Raw genomic sequence first — 16,056 nt, 5'->3', positions numbered from 1 at the left:
CTTTTTCGAAGCTGCGTTTGAATTAGATAAATTCCTTATTAGGATTTGGTGTCTTCATAAGAATTGTAGATATGGAAGTCTAGTTTCATATCCTTCAAGAATCAATCAATTTGGAGCAACCTACAGTGAGATATGAATTTTCTTCTATAAACACTCAATTCTGTTACAGTACTATATCTTGCAAAGATTAATTTATTTGACCTACTTATACTCCTAATCTTAAGATATGTTCTTCATGAAAGTTGTAGGTAAGGATGTTGTGGTTACCCAGAAATTTGAATCACCTAATTTGGACCAACCTATGAAAATTTATGCCCAAAATACAGAGGCTGTATTATTTTCGTCGAGAATTAAAATACCGACATACAACATTTTAGGGGTTGTTACATTTTGATAGGACAAGTTCAAGATTATGGATTTTCCGGTCTTAGGATTGCAAACCAATCACAACAATACATCAACAATTCAAACCACATCAATTAAATGCATAATAAACTTCACACATTACTCAATAACTATCAATCGTTATATATTAAGAGTCTATTTATGATATAGAATAAACCATAACATACATCAACCGAAGAACCGAAGAATCGAAGTCAAGCAAGCTAATCCACCGATGTCTTTCTTTTCTTTGATGCCTCAGACCATTTTCAATCTATCAAATATATAATATTTATAAGTAAACGAGTCTGTAGACCAATATTATATATATGTTTAACCTAGACCCATCAACTCACCCAACTCTATAATCAATTCCTAAAACTCAAACCTAGGGTTAAGCCTCAATTCCTCTAATTTCATAACTCTAATGGTATTCATATAATATAATATACCTAACATTTAATTACCTATCTCAATATATCAAAACTTGAATTATAATATGATAACTAAATAAAAATAAATAAATAAAATAATTAAAGTTAATATCAAACCCACAGGTTTGCACGTTACAACAACAAGGGACCAATTGTGAAAGCCTTTTCTTTTCTCTTTATTTTTTTTCCAAACCTAAATCCTAATACTACTAATCATTGGCCAATGATGGTTAATCATTAACCCATCATTGACAACTAATACTTTTGCCAATTTCAGGCAACTTTGCAATTGCCCATATATCAACTCTAATTCCTAATTATCTAACATATACATAACTACAATATTTAGGCTTTGCTATTTCCTTCTTACTTGAAAAAGAATTTGCGGTCTTGTTTCTTGAAACTTGTTCAAGAAATAAGAGGGTCTTTTGGAAATAACCGTCCTACTTGGTAGCAATAAGATCTGCATACACTTTACCTTCTCCAGATCCCACGTTGTAGGATTTCACTGAATTGTTGTTTCTTGAAACTTCGTTCGCTGCCGCACTTTTCTTCACAACGAGTCTTTATAAAATAAAAACTATAGTTCTTTAAACGACCTAATGGATCGTTATAATATCATTATGTTATAGACCATTAAAGAGGTTGAATTTAAAGATTTTTCGGGCTATTAAAAATAAAATAAACAAATGAAGGGAAACTGATTTATTTTTTTAAAAAAAAAAAGGGCGAAAGAAGAGTAATATTTTTTTAGGTGGTGTCACATTACTTTAGCTAATTTTACTATGTATATATACTTGTATATTTCTCGTTATACTTTTTTTTAACCCCTCCCCCAAAGGGCTGGCTATTGGGTAAAGTTGGTGAAGCAACAACTTTACACCCCCAAATTAGGAGGCGCGGGGGGGGGGGGGGGGGCTTTTTTTTAACAATCATAACATATGTATAGATTTATAGGAGTAGATTTTTTAGCTTTGAAAATATTGGTTTTTTTTTTATAGAAATATAAAAATAAATTTATATAGGAAGAGTTATTATCGTTTTATTATTCATTATGAAAATTTGATTTGACATTTACTTTTGACCTTTTGCATTTTTTGAAAAATGGTAGAAAACTTTTCCTTTTTTTTTTTGTACTCGTACTTTTCTTTAATGTTTTGCTAATATACTCTTTCTCCTCATTTATTTAATAGCTAAATATTTTCTTACTTTTCAATAGACATCTTTACATACAAAGTTGGTGAAAAAAAATTTAACTTTCTACATTATTTCAATTGCTCAAAGATATAATATGCTTGAGTTCTATTATTTTCTAACAAAAAGAGAGTAAGAAAAGATATAGCATGCTTGAGTTCATTTTTCTTGTTCTTTCTCAAATTTTAAGCTTTGAGACAAGTATTTCAAAGCATCAATTACAACATATCTTGGAATCTAGTCTTCAAATTGTTTATCAGGTTTCATCATTTCAACTTTCGAGTTTTATATTTAATTTTTTATCTTGTATTTGTTATTTTTATTATTGTATTGTAGGTATCTTTTAATTACTTTATTAAAACTTAAAATATATCAACAAGAAAATATGAATCCGGCCATTCAAAACTCAATAAGCTTGTTGAGCTAGATGATAGTAAAATTCAAGAAGAAGGAGATGAAATTAGTGAGAAATAGGACGTAAATTCTCAAGAAAATCAAGAACTTTCAAATGAGTTGAATAATTATATTCCCAACAATTATTCACAATTTTGCATCTCAAAAGGCTAGAAAAATAGATTTTAAATAAAAAATATATAATTTTTTTTTATAAGGCCTCTCATTGAAGTTTTGCTTTAGGCCACTGATAGTACTGAGCCGCCCATGTCCCCCAAGAGCTCCCATCTTTTTGCTCCCTTGGTGACTCGAACTCACAACCTTAAGGTTGGAAGTTAAGGGTACTTACTATTCGAGGAAGTCACACTTATCCTATATATATAGACTTTGTTTTATAAATTGAACGGAAAAAATGAAAATGAATACAAAAAAATGAAATGAATGTAACTAATTTAGTTTATGAAAGGGTACAAATGTCTAACAACTTTCTAGTCTTTCAACTTTGATTTAGAGATAAGTATTGAAAACACTCCTAAATTTGGCGTGAATTATTACTTTAGTCCTCCACCAATTGATAGCCTTAAAAACAATCATCTACTTGATTAAGTAATTTAAAAACATCCCACTTATGCCACGTGTCATCTACCTATGCGTATATGTGAAATTTGTTTGTTGATGTGGCGTACAAATAATTCATGACAAGTTTAGGGGTGTTTTCAGTAGTTATCTCTTTGATTTATTAACACCTTTCCACTTTTAGTATTTAATATAATGCTAATATGATCTAATTACTATTTACTATTTAATTAATTAGATATTTTTATAACATTTTTTATTTAGTATATAAAGATAAATGATAATCCAACTTTTCATTTTGAAACTTTTCATTTTTAATAATATATGCTACAATAATATAAATAAAAAGATACACTGGTAAGTGGTAAGTAGAAAAAGAAAAAAATTAACTACTGGTAGAGCATCATAATTGGTAAATTGTAGATTTTTTTTTATATTTTTTTTTTTGGAGATTTTTATGACCAAAATTGATATGTACAAGAGCAAAGATAGTAGAAATATGATTACGGTCAAACTGATGGTTTATATTTCCACATTTTATCATGTTGCTTTGATTGTTTAGGTAAAATCTTAAATACCAGGATTTAGCACATAAGTTCAAATAAGGAAACAAATTGATAACTAAGATTTTAGTAGATTTCAAAATTTTAAATTTTTAAAAATTATAATTAAATGACTATATTTTATCTAATGTGAAATTAATTTTTAAAGAGTAAAAAAGGTAAAAGAAAAAAATGATTTGTCTTATAAATATATGAAGTTGATTTGTTTCCTGAACACCACTAAATTATCCCAAAGTTTTATTGGCATAAAGTTTGCCAATAGACTTGATGAACTCCAACATCGAGGTTCAAAATCAATTTCTAATACACTTTAGCAATGGTTAAAATCATTTTAGAGATTTATTTTAGAATCTTGATGTTAATTCGTCTTCTCAACATGTATCTTTTTTTAGATTCTATTAGGCACTAATAGAGTTTCAAACCCATTCATGTGGATAAAAAGAAAGAAGTTGAAGTTATTGAAGGTGTTGTGGATAATCTAACGGTGTTCAGGAACCATCTCAGCTTCATGTAAGTAAAGGAGGACTAAGTCATTTATCTTCTTCTTTTTTTTTTATTCTTCAAAAAATAAATTTTACACTACACAAAATAGTCACTTAATTATTTTTTAAATGTTTAGAACTTTAAAATCAAGTAAGATTTTAATTATTATTTTTTTATTTGAACTATGTACAAAATTCGAATTTTAAAATCAATTCAGATCTTATCTAAACAATCAATTAAGAACTATGTATTGATTGTTTAGGTAAAATCTTAATTTGATTTTAAAATTCAAAATATTATTAAATTATGTGCACAATTCAAATAAGGAAAAAAAAATATAATTAAAATTTGAGTTGATTTTAAAGTCCTAAATATTTGAAAAATAGTTAAATGTTTTTTTTGTCTAATATGAAATTTATTTTAAAGAGTAATAAAGATAAAGGAAAAAAGATTGGCTTTTAAATACATGAAGCTGATCTGGTGCCTAAACACCACTAGATTCTGTTGGCATAAGACTTGACGAACTCCAACAACATGTTATCAGAACACTCTAAGGTGCACATATATGAAAGCTCGGGCAACGGTAATGACAATTTTAGATACTCTCATTTATTAACTCAATCCATTTTTAAAAAAAAAGGACAGTCCGGTGCATTAAAACTTCCGCTATGCACAGAATTCGGAGAAGGGCCCGACCACAAGGGTCTATTGTACGCAGTCTTATCTTGCATTTCTGTCAGAGACTGTTTTCAAGGCTTGAACCTGTGACCTCCTTATAATCCATTTTCAAAAAGAAAACAATTAAAGAAGGATCACAAAATGCAATCTTTAAACATGTCTCTATCATGACGTGTATATCAACAAACTTTTGATTCGGGTTAATAGAATGTTATGTTCAGTCATATATCACAATTCAAACTTTTAGTTCGGATTAATTTAATATGCATTACGGGATCAAGAAAATTGGGTGGGGGTTCACTCACCTTTAAGATTTTGGGTCGTGACATAAGTCTTGTCCATTGTTCATCAATATATTCTACAATTCTATATGATCAAAATAACAAGTACCATACCACCATATTTTCATACATAATCCCTAAAATTTCTTATAAATTTCACAAAACCTTATACATGATCATGAAATGCTATAATTTCATTGATTCACTAAGGATTATTTTCCATATCTCTAACTGGTTCACTTGCAATATCTCTTGTTGAAGGGAGTTTTTCTTGAACAGTTGACTGAGTATCCCATTTGAAGAGCACACATTTACCTGCAACCAACATGCATAATCCATCTTCATGTACCTTCCAATCACAATGTACATCAGGAGTGTGACAAGTACAATATTATTCACGTTAAACAACTCGAAAAGCCCCCAGAAAAAATATTTTAGGTTTAGATTCAAGTGATATTTTAACACATTAGTGAGAAACCTACATGAACATAATGTTAGTTCGCGACAAGAACATTCTCCGCATCTGAAATGAGTACATTTGAGTGAATCCAAGGACTAGCAGCTGGCATCGGTAGTATTGAATGGGAAAGGTATAGTTATACTATGATATTGATAAATCTTACCAGAATAAGTACAGAGCATCATAGAGCAGGGTAGCAGTCGTCTTTCGGAATATTTTCAGGTTGAAGTTGTTACTGCAGTCATTTGTTGCATAAGTATTTCTTCAACTCTATCCGTAAAGCCTGAGATAGTCTGTCGTGCATTTGTATCCAACGAGTTTGCCACGTCCTGTAAAGATGACATGAAATAAAGATCATAAGGACAAAAAACTAGGTGAGCGTCAAAACTGCCAATTCTAACTTTATGGTTGTACTAGACTCATTTTACATCAGAGAGACAATAGGCCAACCTTTACGTTCTTTCCACAAGAACGACCGCATCAACATGAAACTTTTGCATTCATATAAAGCCGATAATTGACCCATCCCAACGTTTTTCCTAAAATTGGTAAGAATTTTAGGAGGCGATTTGAATAGTTTACCCTATTTGTTTTTGCAGGAAACACCTAATATCAGAAATTTTGGAATTTGGTGGGCTTGCTAGGTCCCAATCAGCACAATGTATCATTAGCACCGCACAATCACATTAACTAAAATGACCTTCCATGTGAAAAATCGGAATTTAATTTCCTTTTATGGCATGATATGTCCCAATCAGAATAAGGAAGCATAACTACTGCATAATCATTCAACTGAAGTAACTTTTTCATGTGAAAGAAAACTCACAATTTATTTTTTCTTTGATCACAAGCTTAACAATCTTACTGGAAGTTGGTGTTGTTATAGGCATATTATAAGGAAGAAAGACTTGCCATTCTTCCAAACTAATAGCTTATAAACTAGCTCAATACAGACATTGGAATCGAGCATGACAACAGCTACATATCTATATGTGGCAAAGGTTGTGTGTGGCCTCAATCTTCCCTTCTTCATGGTGCACAATACCTCATTGTTTCCATTTTTTTAATTCTTAGAGAACATTTTGAAAAAGTTTAGTGATGTTTTGCATTTCTCTTTAACCGTTATAGACCATGCAAGTTCGAGTCATATTACCATTCACAATGTAAATACTACATCTATTTTGGTTAACAAATCCAATCCCAATAGGACTTACACAAAGTCACAAATTGTCCAGCACTGGTACGAAACAGCTATAATCTATAACAGTGCTATGAATAAACAACTTACCACAACCTTACAAAGGAGGGTCAAAGATATCTGTTGTGAGTACTGACTTGAGCTCTTGAGAGACATCAGGGTTAAACCATAGCAGGTTAGTGGCCAACCTTGAGGTAGCTTTATGAAAGCATCAATTCCCCCAACCATATGAGCTACTATTGTCTCTTCTCTATCCATGTAATCAAATGAATGCCTGTTTGATTTGAGTAATATAAGTCCAGAATTCAAAAGGAGATCAAATAAAAGTAACATCAGAGACCGGGAGAAAGAACACTCAAAGCCATTTTGTATGTATAAATTTGGTCCTCTTTCTCCACCTTCTGCATGATTTTCTGGTCTCTTCTAAAGTCAGGACTAGGATTTACATATTCAGGCCACTCTTATTCAATTTGTGAAGCTTCTCCTTTCATCAAATCATAAATTTAGTGCATCCTCTTCTACTCCATAAGTTTCGAAGGCTTTCTCACTGATAGAAAGAATGACTTCCTCAACATAATATTTACTCCCGTAACGGTAGAATAGGATTATGTTACTCAGTAATCTAATCGATTAGTCACATTAAGGTTCCAATCGATGATATCAACGTAACTAGACTTTGATCACCTTTCTCCGACTACCACTTCAGATTCCATTACATAGTTAAAGTCACAGTTACTAACTTCAATTTGGAACTCCTAAACTGTTTCGTATTTATCCCAATAGCCCACTTATAAACCAGTTACTCAACACAATATTTCAGCACAGCCCCAATGCCATAAACCCCTCAACGAGATGCTGGATTGCTGGTGATAAAATCCGTCCCTTGTTTCTTCACAGATCCCTCACATACCAGCGTAACTAACTTTATCACACTCTCTTTAAGTAGAGCAGAATTTTCTAACTAGTCTTGAGATTTATTTATATGACTTTTTTATAAGGCATTAAGATTTATTTATGTGACGTAGTTGGATGACATAAATGGAGTTACTTTAGTGTGTGATTATCAAGTTGCAACACGTGGAGCGCATCTTAATACTTGTAATTCTTAATGTTGCCCTCTGGAAGCAAAAATAAATAAAATTAGCTCTCCTTTTGTAGCATACAAGCAGTGCATCCTAAGGTACAAATAAAATATCTATTGGTTTTTTTTCTTTCTAAAATTTAGATGTAACTAACATGAATAAAACATCAGAAATTGATTAATGAAGTGCCAAAACCATGATTGACACAATTAGAAAAAAAAATGTACAACAACACCTCTGCAAAATGATCTTAACTCAAATTGCATGCATAAAAAAAAAAGGACTAACCTTGAATTATTTGCACTCTTCACTAGAAATCGCCTTAACGTGCAAAGAACGATTCGATCTTGCACCCTTTTAACAAACCACTCCAAAGAAAATCTATTTTCAAGAACTCCCACAGGGAAATAGACCTGTCTGGAATCAGTGGCACTATGTGAATTTTCATAGTAGCAAAATGTGAACTGAACCATAGATAGATCATGTTGCAAATTACTTCCAAAATAGGAAATTAAATACCAATTACGCTGCAAAAATCAACTAAAACTTCATCAAACTTGACTTTATTAAATAATACAACAATTATTTATGCTCAGGCACCAAACAAATAAATATTTCAGTGCTTCTATATAGATTTACAAAAGCCAAAACTTAGTGAGACCAGTAGAATGTAAGAGAAAAATGAAAAGGAAACGCACCTTAAGGATTTTGCAGTATCGGTTATATCACTTATAGATACATCATTTGGGAAAATCTGAAGAGCATCACCAAAAAGTAGATTAAGGTATAATAGATCAGAAAGCAGTATATCTTATTGACCAGTAAAAATGAAGGAAAGCAAGCAATAAATTCAACAAAGGAAAATCAAACAGCTTGCAGATAGACCAATGATTCAGTCGGTTATAACTTATGAGCAACCAATGTACTGAATAACACAGAATAGTAGATTTTTCAATTTCTGCATATGGCTTGTTGTATCTCATCTAACACTCTTTGTAAGTACAAAACCAATTGTCTTAGCCTAAGTTGTTTTGATACTTTAACACCAGGCATATTTAGGTACTACTGTTAGCTACAGAGAATGTATGTTGCCAATGTATCAAAAAGTGGGTAAGTATTTTAATTTCTGGCAGATACAGAGAAGGTTAAAAATCCACTTTGAGCCAATGTTCTGTCAGGAGAAAGTTAAGTCTATGTTAGATTTGTTTTATGTAGCAGGCTCTCATATTATACAGCCACATTCTCTTTCAAAACATCATCTCATCAGTGGAAAGAAAAATGAGCTATTCATAATTTTTCGGTTTAATAGCTATGTTATGTTTGCATTGCTACTTCATATTTGCTGGTAATATTAATTTATAATAATCAAATATAACATATTTTCTACCCGAGGGGACCAAAGCTACCCAATTTAATTAATTGAAGGTTACCCAATTTGATTAATTGAAGGTTAAGTATGCTGAGTCATATATCACAAGGACCAAAAACATAATTTACCAATAACTTAGGGACCAAAAATGCAGTTATCCCTAATTTTTATGTTGCAAACTGCTGAAAAACCATACCTCAACGTGTTTTAGCTCCATGGTTCCATCCATCAGTTCAACTAACAACTCATGATTTTGCTCTCGTGGTTCAGCAACATCTATTGTTTGGTTGTGGAGCAAGTTTTCTAAGTTTGGGATAAAAGTTCTCAAAGATAATCTGATGCGGTTCCCCTCAAATTCTACTATCTTAAGACCAGAAAATGCATCTTCAATCTTCTCTATTGCCTCAAACCTGATTATATTGTAAAATTAAATGCACCGGAGTTAGACAAGCGAGAGTACGGAGAACTATGCAAAGTTTATTTTCGAAAATACCTGTGGAAAGTACTCTCAAGATCTTCCAACGACTTCAAATTCAATTTGCTCTTTTCAAGCTGATTGCCTAATTCAAAGATCTACATACAAAAGGGGTAAAACAATGATACATAAGCATATCCTTAATTTTCTTTTAAAGAAATAACATAACAACAACCAAATATGCTTTGGAAGTTCGCCAGTTGACAGATTGTTATGCAATGCGATAATTGAGACTACAAATAGAAAAAATTGTTGTTGCATCAGCAACTGACAGCAAGATTTGCATTTAGATAATGATATCAAGCTACTCTAAGTTGTCTTGCAATATTGAAAAGATGTAAGACAGTAAGAACCTTAAAGTTATGTTCTGCAGGTGCACTTGACAAGTTTCCTTTATCTTCTCCAGGTGTAGAACAAGCAATATTTGTCACTACACTTCCTTGTTCAAGTCCCTAAAATATAAGGTAAGATACAATAAGTATAACAATAACGAACATTTGAACAAAGATAGGAGTTCTAAGATTCAGAGGAAGCATGATAAGATTAACGTATTAGACTTGGGACAAATAGAATAGGGAAAAAAGATTTTGAAAAAAAGCACAAGAAATTGTTCACCTAGCAAGAAAAATTCAGCTGCTAATCGAAGTGTAATTTTTTAAAGGTAATTTGATTAAATTTAACTGGTTCAGCAGTAAAACAAAAGAATCCTTGCTAATATTCCACTTGAAAAATTCCATGACTGACAAATTACCATTATTTTTCAAATGAAAAGAACACACAGAAGAATTATGTAATGATTGCAACTGAGAGGAAGTGATATACCATAAAGCTAATGAATTGTCCCTTCTAGGCCTCATAAAGAAGATGCAAGTATCAACTATGCAACTCATTAGCTGTTGATCAACTTTTAAGTTCTTGCCACAATATTCTTCACATAGAACTTGAAATTGTAGAGTCGACTCACTAGCAAACAAAAGGCAACCACAACCTTCTGATTTCCCTCATTTTCGTAAGAAAAAAAACACAACGTTTTAACTTACATCCAGCCAAAATCAGAGATATTAAGCAAAATCAAGAGGGAGGAAAAGGTAAGAATTTAGAAGTCACGGCTTCTTAATGTTTGTTCCACAGTCCATTTATCACTATCATTCATGCTGAGAAAAAATGCACCAAAAACATGACACATGCCATCTTCCACAACACCTGCCTACGTTGTCAGACTTCTCCCCTTATTCAGAGAAGTTACTGGAGACTGGTGAGGAAGTAATTTATTCATTTCTAAGTATCACCAATCTTATAGGTGTCTTTCTTATCACTGAAAATACCAATTTTTTCCGATGTGTCACCAAATCAGAACATGATGATCCCACTTCGTATATTCACGGAAGAAAAATCATGAAAATTTTAAGCTTATGTGCTCCCAATACATGGATGATATGGTAAAGGTGCAACAGAACTGACATCCATTACTGCTAAACAAGCTTGAAATATTGTAAAAAAATTATGCACTAGCACAAATAGTAACAGCTTCATTATAGATTTGGATCACACAGAAGTTATAAATTGTCACAGTTTACATTCTTCCACCCACATGCAGTTTATTTGATTTTTCACCTTAACGATTTAGTTCAGTCAGCAGCCACATACCATAAAACTATAGCATGTCCAATTTCTTAAGGAACCAACAAGTAAATGTGCTTGCTAAACCTGCACGCAATCCCCCTCCACCCCACCCTGATCAACAAACTTAGTTTATATTAAAGCAGAATCAGCGGATGAACAGAAACAAACCAGTGATTCAATGAGCTCCAAAGAACAACTTAGGCCTTCAACCTCATTCACCAATTTGCTATAACCTGTAGAAAAAAAAAGCAAACGTTGCAATAACAGAAGTCAAGCATGAGTCGCAATCCAACATAAATCTGAATTTTCCAAAACCACCAGGAATCCTCAGCACCTTCAATATATTCCCTTGAAAGCCCCTCAATTTCATCTGCGATCTTTGCATTCTTAGCCTCCTCTGTGCTCAGCTCATTCTTCAAATATTTCCAAAATTCATCTGAAGTTGCAAACACGAGAATTTAAATGGCAGATAAAGCTCCCTCTAAACATATATGAGTGTGCTCGTGTGTGTCTATGTAAAGCTCTGCCCAAACATGTGTGTGTGTGTGTGTTATACACAGGCACACATACATGGAGGGAAAAAGAAGACATAAACAGCTTTTCTTCTACCTAAATCCTGATCAGACGAGAAGCTGATTTCTGAAGCATCACATAATATCTGTTCAACTTTGCTCTGCAAAATCATACCCAGTGAACAAACATGACTTTGAAAGAAAAATATAGTGAACATGACAACCCGTCAAAGAAAACATGAAATAATCCATTCATTTTGTTTATTCCTTGTCCCTTATCAGGCATCAATTTGACCATTATCAGGCATCAATTTGACCATTTTCAGACCTAACTTGAATGGTATTGGTTAAAATGCATTCAAAGATGAACTCATTTTTCATTGTTTGGTTATTTTAAAGTGGAAAATGTTCTCTTCAATGAAAACAATTCCCACCTACAAGGGGAAAATGGCTTCTTTAGCTAATGAAAGAACTCATTTTGCTTTCCAAATATCCCAACTTTTACTCCATGTTACTTGGAACATTATTTTCAACCTTAACTACTCAAAAGTATACCCAACTATCTTTTTTTATAACTATAGTGTCCAGACCAGCTTTCAGACACCTCGACTGTTTCCACGAGATACTTGTCATCTCCCACTAGCAACATGGTAACTATATCCACATTCCACCAAGCCTAAAACATATGAAAAAATTCTCTGCTAGGATTTGAACCTGAAATGCCATGGTTCTCGACCGACTTCATTGGCCACTAGGCCACACCTTGGGTGCGCAAAAATAAATTTTGATATTAAGAAACTACAAGTGCTGTAAATTTTCCATATCAGAATGATAAACGAGTGTGCTCAAGTTAATTTAACCAAATTATGGAGCTAAATAACACAAAAACTAATCAAAAGTATTCAGTTTTTAAACTAAAATTAGGAAATAACCGCAAAGTTCAAGAATTTATTTTTTTTTTACCTCAAATTGAAGTGTACAATCCTCCAGTGATTTCTTCAATTCCAAACCAAATTCTTCTGGTTCTTCAACATTTCTTTGAATATCTCTAAGCTCTTGAATCTCCCTATTATTACCATATTCAAAAGCAACAAACATTAAAAAAAAATACATAACAATTTAATTTAGCTTGAAATTGCAAAAATAAATAAAAATAAGGGACCTGCGAAGAGAATCAGCATCATTGTGACTTGGATTTTCCATTTTTTACTCAAATTTTGTAAAAAAAAAACTGAAAAATCAGATTTTTCTCGTACTGTAATTCAAACTCCCGCCATTGTTATACGGGTTTTGTGCATGTGTTGATTAAAGAGGAAAGAGACGCTGGAGATGGATCGGTAAGTTAGGCCCATATAGGATGGCCCATTTATATAAGCCCACTAAAGTCAGGCCCAACATGAGAAAATGGCACTCAAGTTTTTGCACGAATCGTCCTTAAAATTGACTGGTGCTTAATTTTGTCTCTAGTATTTAACGTGTTTAATATTTTCTTTTGCTGCTAATTTAATAAAAATTTGTAGAATAAAGTACTATTATCTATCCACATCCAATTCATTCGTTATAAGTTTAAATATGTCAAATGATAAATAAGCGAGTCAACAACTCACTTAAATTTGAACCGATTGACCAGTTATATTAAATTTGAACCGATTGACCAGTTATATTAGATATAATATCAGAACTAATGTATTACGATTGCTTCATCTATCGAACTCCATGTATTTCGTAGCAAGATTCAATTTAATATTATTATTTTTTGAGATGTTCTGAAAATTAAAAAAAAAAGACAATATTGTAAAGGGCTAAAGTGGTCAGAAAATTAACAGAAAGACAAAAGAGGGCCCATATATATAGAAAAGTTGAAATCAAGTTCTTAGGCTTTTGTGGCTAATTTATGAATAACAACACTCATGCAGATTGGCCCTGATGGTATAAAACTCGTGATAGAAAAACAACCTCCCTTTTGCTAGAAGAAATCAATAGAATTTCGTGGACATATGAGTCATCCAATCAAAGTGTAATGGTTGTTTGTCCATGAGATAAGTGGGGATTAAAAGTTCAAGATCATTCATTTAAGGTTATTGATTGCATGAGCGTTGAGCCAGGGAGTACGTTATAAGGGTTTATTCAAATTCTCTCGTCAAAAAATTACATTATATATGTATATAAAGTTTTTTTTTAATGTATGTACACAGGATATGTATGTGTTTTATCTTTTTATATTCTGAATCCCTTAGTAAAAAATTTTGATTGCGTCATTGATTGGGTGTAATTTTCCGTGAATAAACACATAAAATGCTTTTATTTTTTAAAATGGGTGCATTATATTTCAATTCTAATATTATAAGATCCCAAATTAAGGTCACCAACTATAAAAATTGAATATTTGTTGATAACCTTTTATATTCTAGTAAGTCTTTGTATATAAGACAGTCTGGTACAATAAAGTTTTCGTTTAAATCTCTCTATGTAGGATAGTCCGCTACACTAAAGGTCACGTTCAAGTCTCTATATATAGTCTTTCAAAATCACTTCCTCATAACAAAAAAGCTAAACAAAAAATGTCTTATCTAAGAAACATTCCTATTTTTTCCATCTTTTTCTTGCTTTTGGCTTCACAAACCAAAGCAAACTCCAACTCAAATCTTCTTGAAAAAGCATGCACAATTTCTAAACCAAATTGGGATTTTGACTTTTGCATAAAACTACTAAATTCTGATCCAAAAATCTCATCTACACAAACTCCATTTGATTTAGCCATAGCCATTATTCAAGCAGGAAATTCCCATGCATCAAAAACTCAAGACTACATAAATCAAAAGTATAGTCATGAAAGAACCACAAGCCCTGTTGTTTCTTCAGCATTGAGTGTGTGTAGCAAATGGTATGTTTGATTCTTTTTCATATGCCAAACATACATATTGTTTGCGCTAATACCATGTTGAATTGTCTAATCATCTCATCTAAAAATTTAAATTGTTGAAGATAACATACTTCAACTGCATAATTATATTATTTCTCAACAGGTATGGTGGTGTTGTTGGTGAATTTGTAGCTGCTTTAGATGATGTTCAAAAGAAGAAGTTTCAATCAGCTAGTGATAATGTTGAATCAGCTAATGATTATGCAATGAATTGTGAAGAGGCTTTTGCTTCAAGAAATGTTCAAGAAAATGAAATATCAAAGGGTGACAATCTTGTTATGTATTTCAGTTTATCTGCTCGAGTGGTTATCAATGTTCTTGGAGAAACACCTAATTATACCATATTTTGATCTTTTGGTTTGTTCTACTTTAGTACTTATGTAGCAATAAATAATATATCCTAGCTTATTTAAGTTAAACAATCAAAATCTATATGTTGATTTGATTTTGTTGTTCTATATTGTGTTGATGACGTTTATTTAAATTTCCCGATAAATAAGAAAACATATTAATAAAACTTAATATCAATACGTGGTAGTGGCAGCGCGGTGCAACTGTTAGAAATGTTTGCGTAACATAATACTTATTACAACAATCGGTAGTAATAGATGACCTTCTCAACCTAATTAGAAAAAGAGTTCCTAATTCGTTTGCTTCTAATTTTACTAGACACAAACATATGTGAAACTGACCATGGTATTAAGCAAGCTAAAAACGCTTAAAGTTCATAATTGATCTGCATGATTAAAATTAAAGTTAATAAATTCATCGATAACAATCGCTTGCAAGACATCTAGAACTACATAAGAGTAGTTAAAATTGTAATTTTGTGAAACACCAAGAAAGTCAAGAAATGTGCCGTTATTATTTCTTACCAAGATGAATTAATTAATTTAATATAGATGTACATTGCTCTTTTCTTTATCGTTCTTCCTTCCATCTTTTTCCTATCACTACTGATTACTCCTAATTTAATTTATTGGGTGAGAGCCCGTTGAGTGAAAATCATAGCATAAAGAACATTCTTTTCTAAGCATGTTTTTTTTAAAGGGGAAAGAATCAAATGTTATGATAGTGATTGATTTAGCTTTACAACTTGCTAATTGGGCTCTAATATTAGTTATTGTTATAAAATAAACTAACTTAGCAATTTAATAAGAAGGAGAAATAATAAGAAATAGTAAGAAACTAAGAGAGAGATTGCAGAATTCAGTGTATTTTTTCTTCTACGCGTAAGGCTATTTATAGCCTGAATTATTAAGGAATAAGGGAGAGGGTGCAAATTTTCTCCTAAAGTGGGTCCCACAACATGGACATCCACTACTACTTTTCATAACATTCTCCGTTGGATTTCCAAGTGTAAAAGAAAAATTCTAGTGAAAGAACAAATATACATAGTTATCCTAAACATCCATAGATGTTGTGCAT

At 31.8% G+C, this 16,056-nt stretch overlaps 2 protein-coding genes across 2 annotated transcripts; one reads left to right on the top strand and one right to left on the bottom strand.

The window, feature by feature from the left end:
• Window positions 1-5,006: 5,006 nt before the first annotated feature.
• On the bottom strand, window positions 5,007-13,004 carry LOC129883287 (uncharacterized). Its single transcript, XM_055957936.1, has 13 exons — window positions 12,868-13,004; window positions 12,669-12,771; window positions 11,803-11,866; window positions 11,528-11,629; window positions 11,362-11,426; window positions 9,924-10,022; window positions 9,589-9,668; window positions 9,292-9,505; window positions 8,425-8,480; window positions 8,015-8,143; window positions 6,735-6,918; window positions 5,610-5,775; window positions 5,007-5,301 (listed from the first exon to the last, which is right to left on the bottom strand). Exons 1-12 carry the CDS (start codon window positions 12,906-12,908, stop codon window positions 5,665-5,667), a joined length of 1,248 nt encoding a protein of 415 aa, XP_055813911.1. The 5' UTR covers window positions 12,909-13,004; the 3' UTR covers window positions 5,007-5,301; window positions 5,610-5,664.
• A 1,219-nt stretch (window positions 13,005-14,223) lies between these two features.
• Window positions 14,224-15,084, top strand: LOC129881923 (putative invertase inhibitor). Its single transcript, XM_055956037.1, has 2 exons — window positions 14,224-14,589; window positions 14,732-15,084. Exons 1-2 carry the CDS (start codon window positions 14,267-14,269, stop codon window positions 14,976-14,978), a joined length of 570 nt encoding a protein of 189 aa, XP_055812012.1. The 5' UTR covers window positions 14,224-14,266; the 3' UTR covers window positions 14,979-15,084.
• Window positions 15,085-16,056: the final 972 nt, after the last annotated feature.

Source organism: Solanum dulcamara, chromosome 3 (assembly GCF_947179165.1).
Source record: "Solanum dulcamara chromosome 3, daSolDulc1.2, whole genome shotgun sequence".
In the NCBI taxonomy this organism is placed as follows: Eukaryota; Viridiplantae; Streptophyta; class Magnoliopsida; order Solanales; family Solanaceae; genus Solanum; species Solanum dulcamara.
Note: the sequence above shows the minus strand (reverse complement) of the source record. Positions and strands in the feature narration are given on the sequence as shown.

What these genes read in the sequence shown, in the direction of transcription:
- LOC129883287 (XM_055957936.1), bottom strand. Translation starts at nt 12,908, where the DNA reads ATGGAAAATCCAAGTCACAATGATGCTGATTCTCTTCGCAG. An exon ending in CTTGAGAGTACTTTCCACAG is followed by an intron (nt 9,506 to 9,588) that starts GTATTTTCGAAA and finishes CAATATAATCAG; the next exon opens with GTTTGAGGCAATAGAGAAGA. An exon ending in CCCTCCTTTGTAAGGTTGTG is followed by an intron (nt 5,776 to 6,734) that starts GTAAGTTGTTTA and finishes TCATCTTTACAG; the next exon opens with GACGTGGCAAACTCGTTGGA.
- LOC129881923 (XM_055956037.1), top strand. Translation starts at nt 14,267, where the DNA reads ATGTCTTATCTAAGAAACATTCCTATTTTTTCCATCTTTTTCTTGCTT. An exon ending in TTGAGTGTGTGTAGCAAATG is followed by an intron (nt 14,590 to 14,731) that starts GTATGTTTGATT and finishes ATTTCTCAACAG; the next exon opens with GTATGGTGGTGTTGTTGGTG.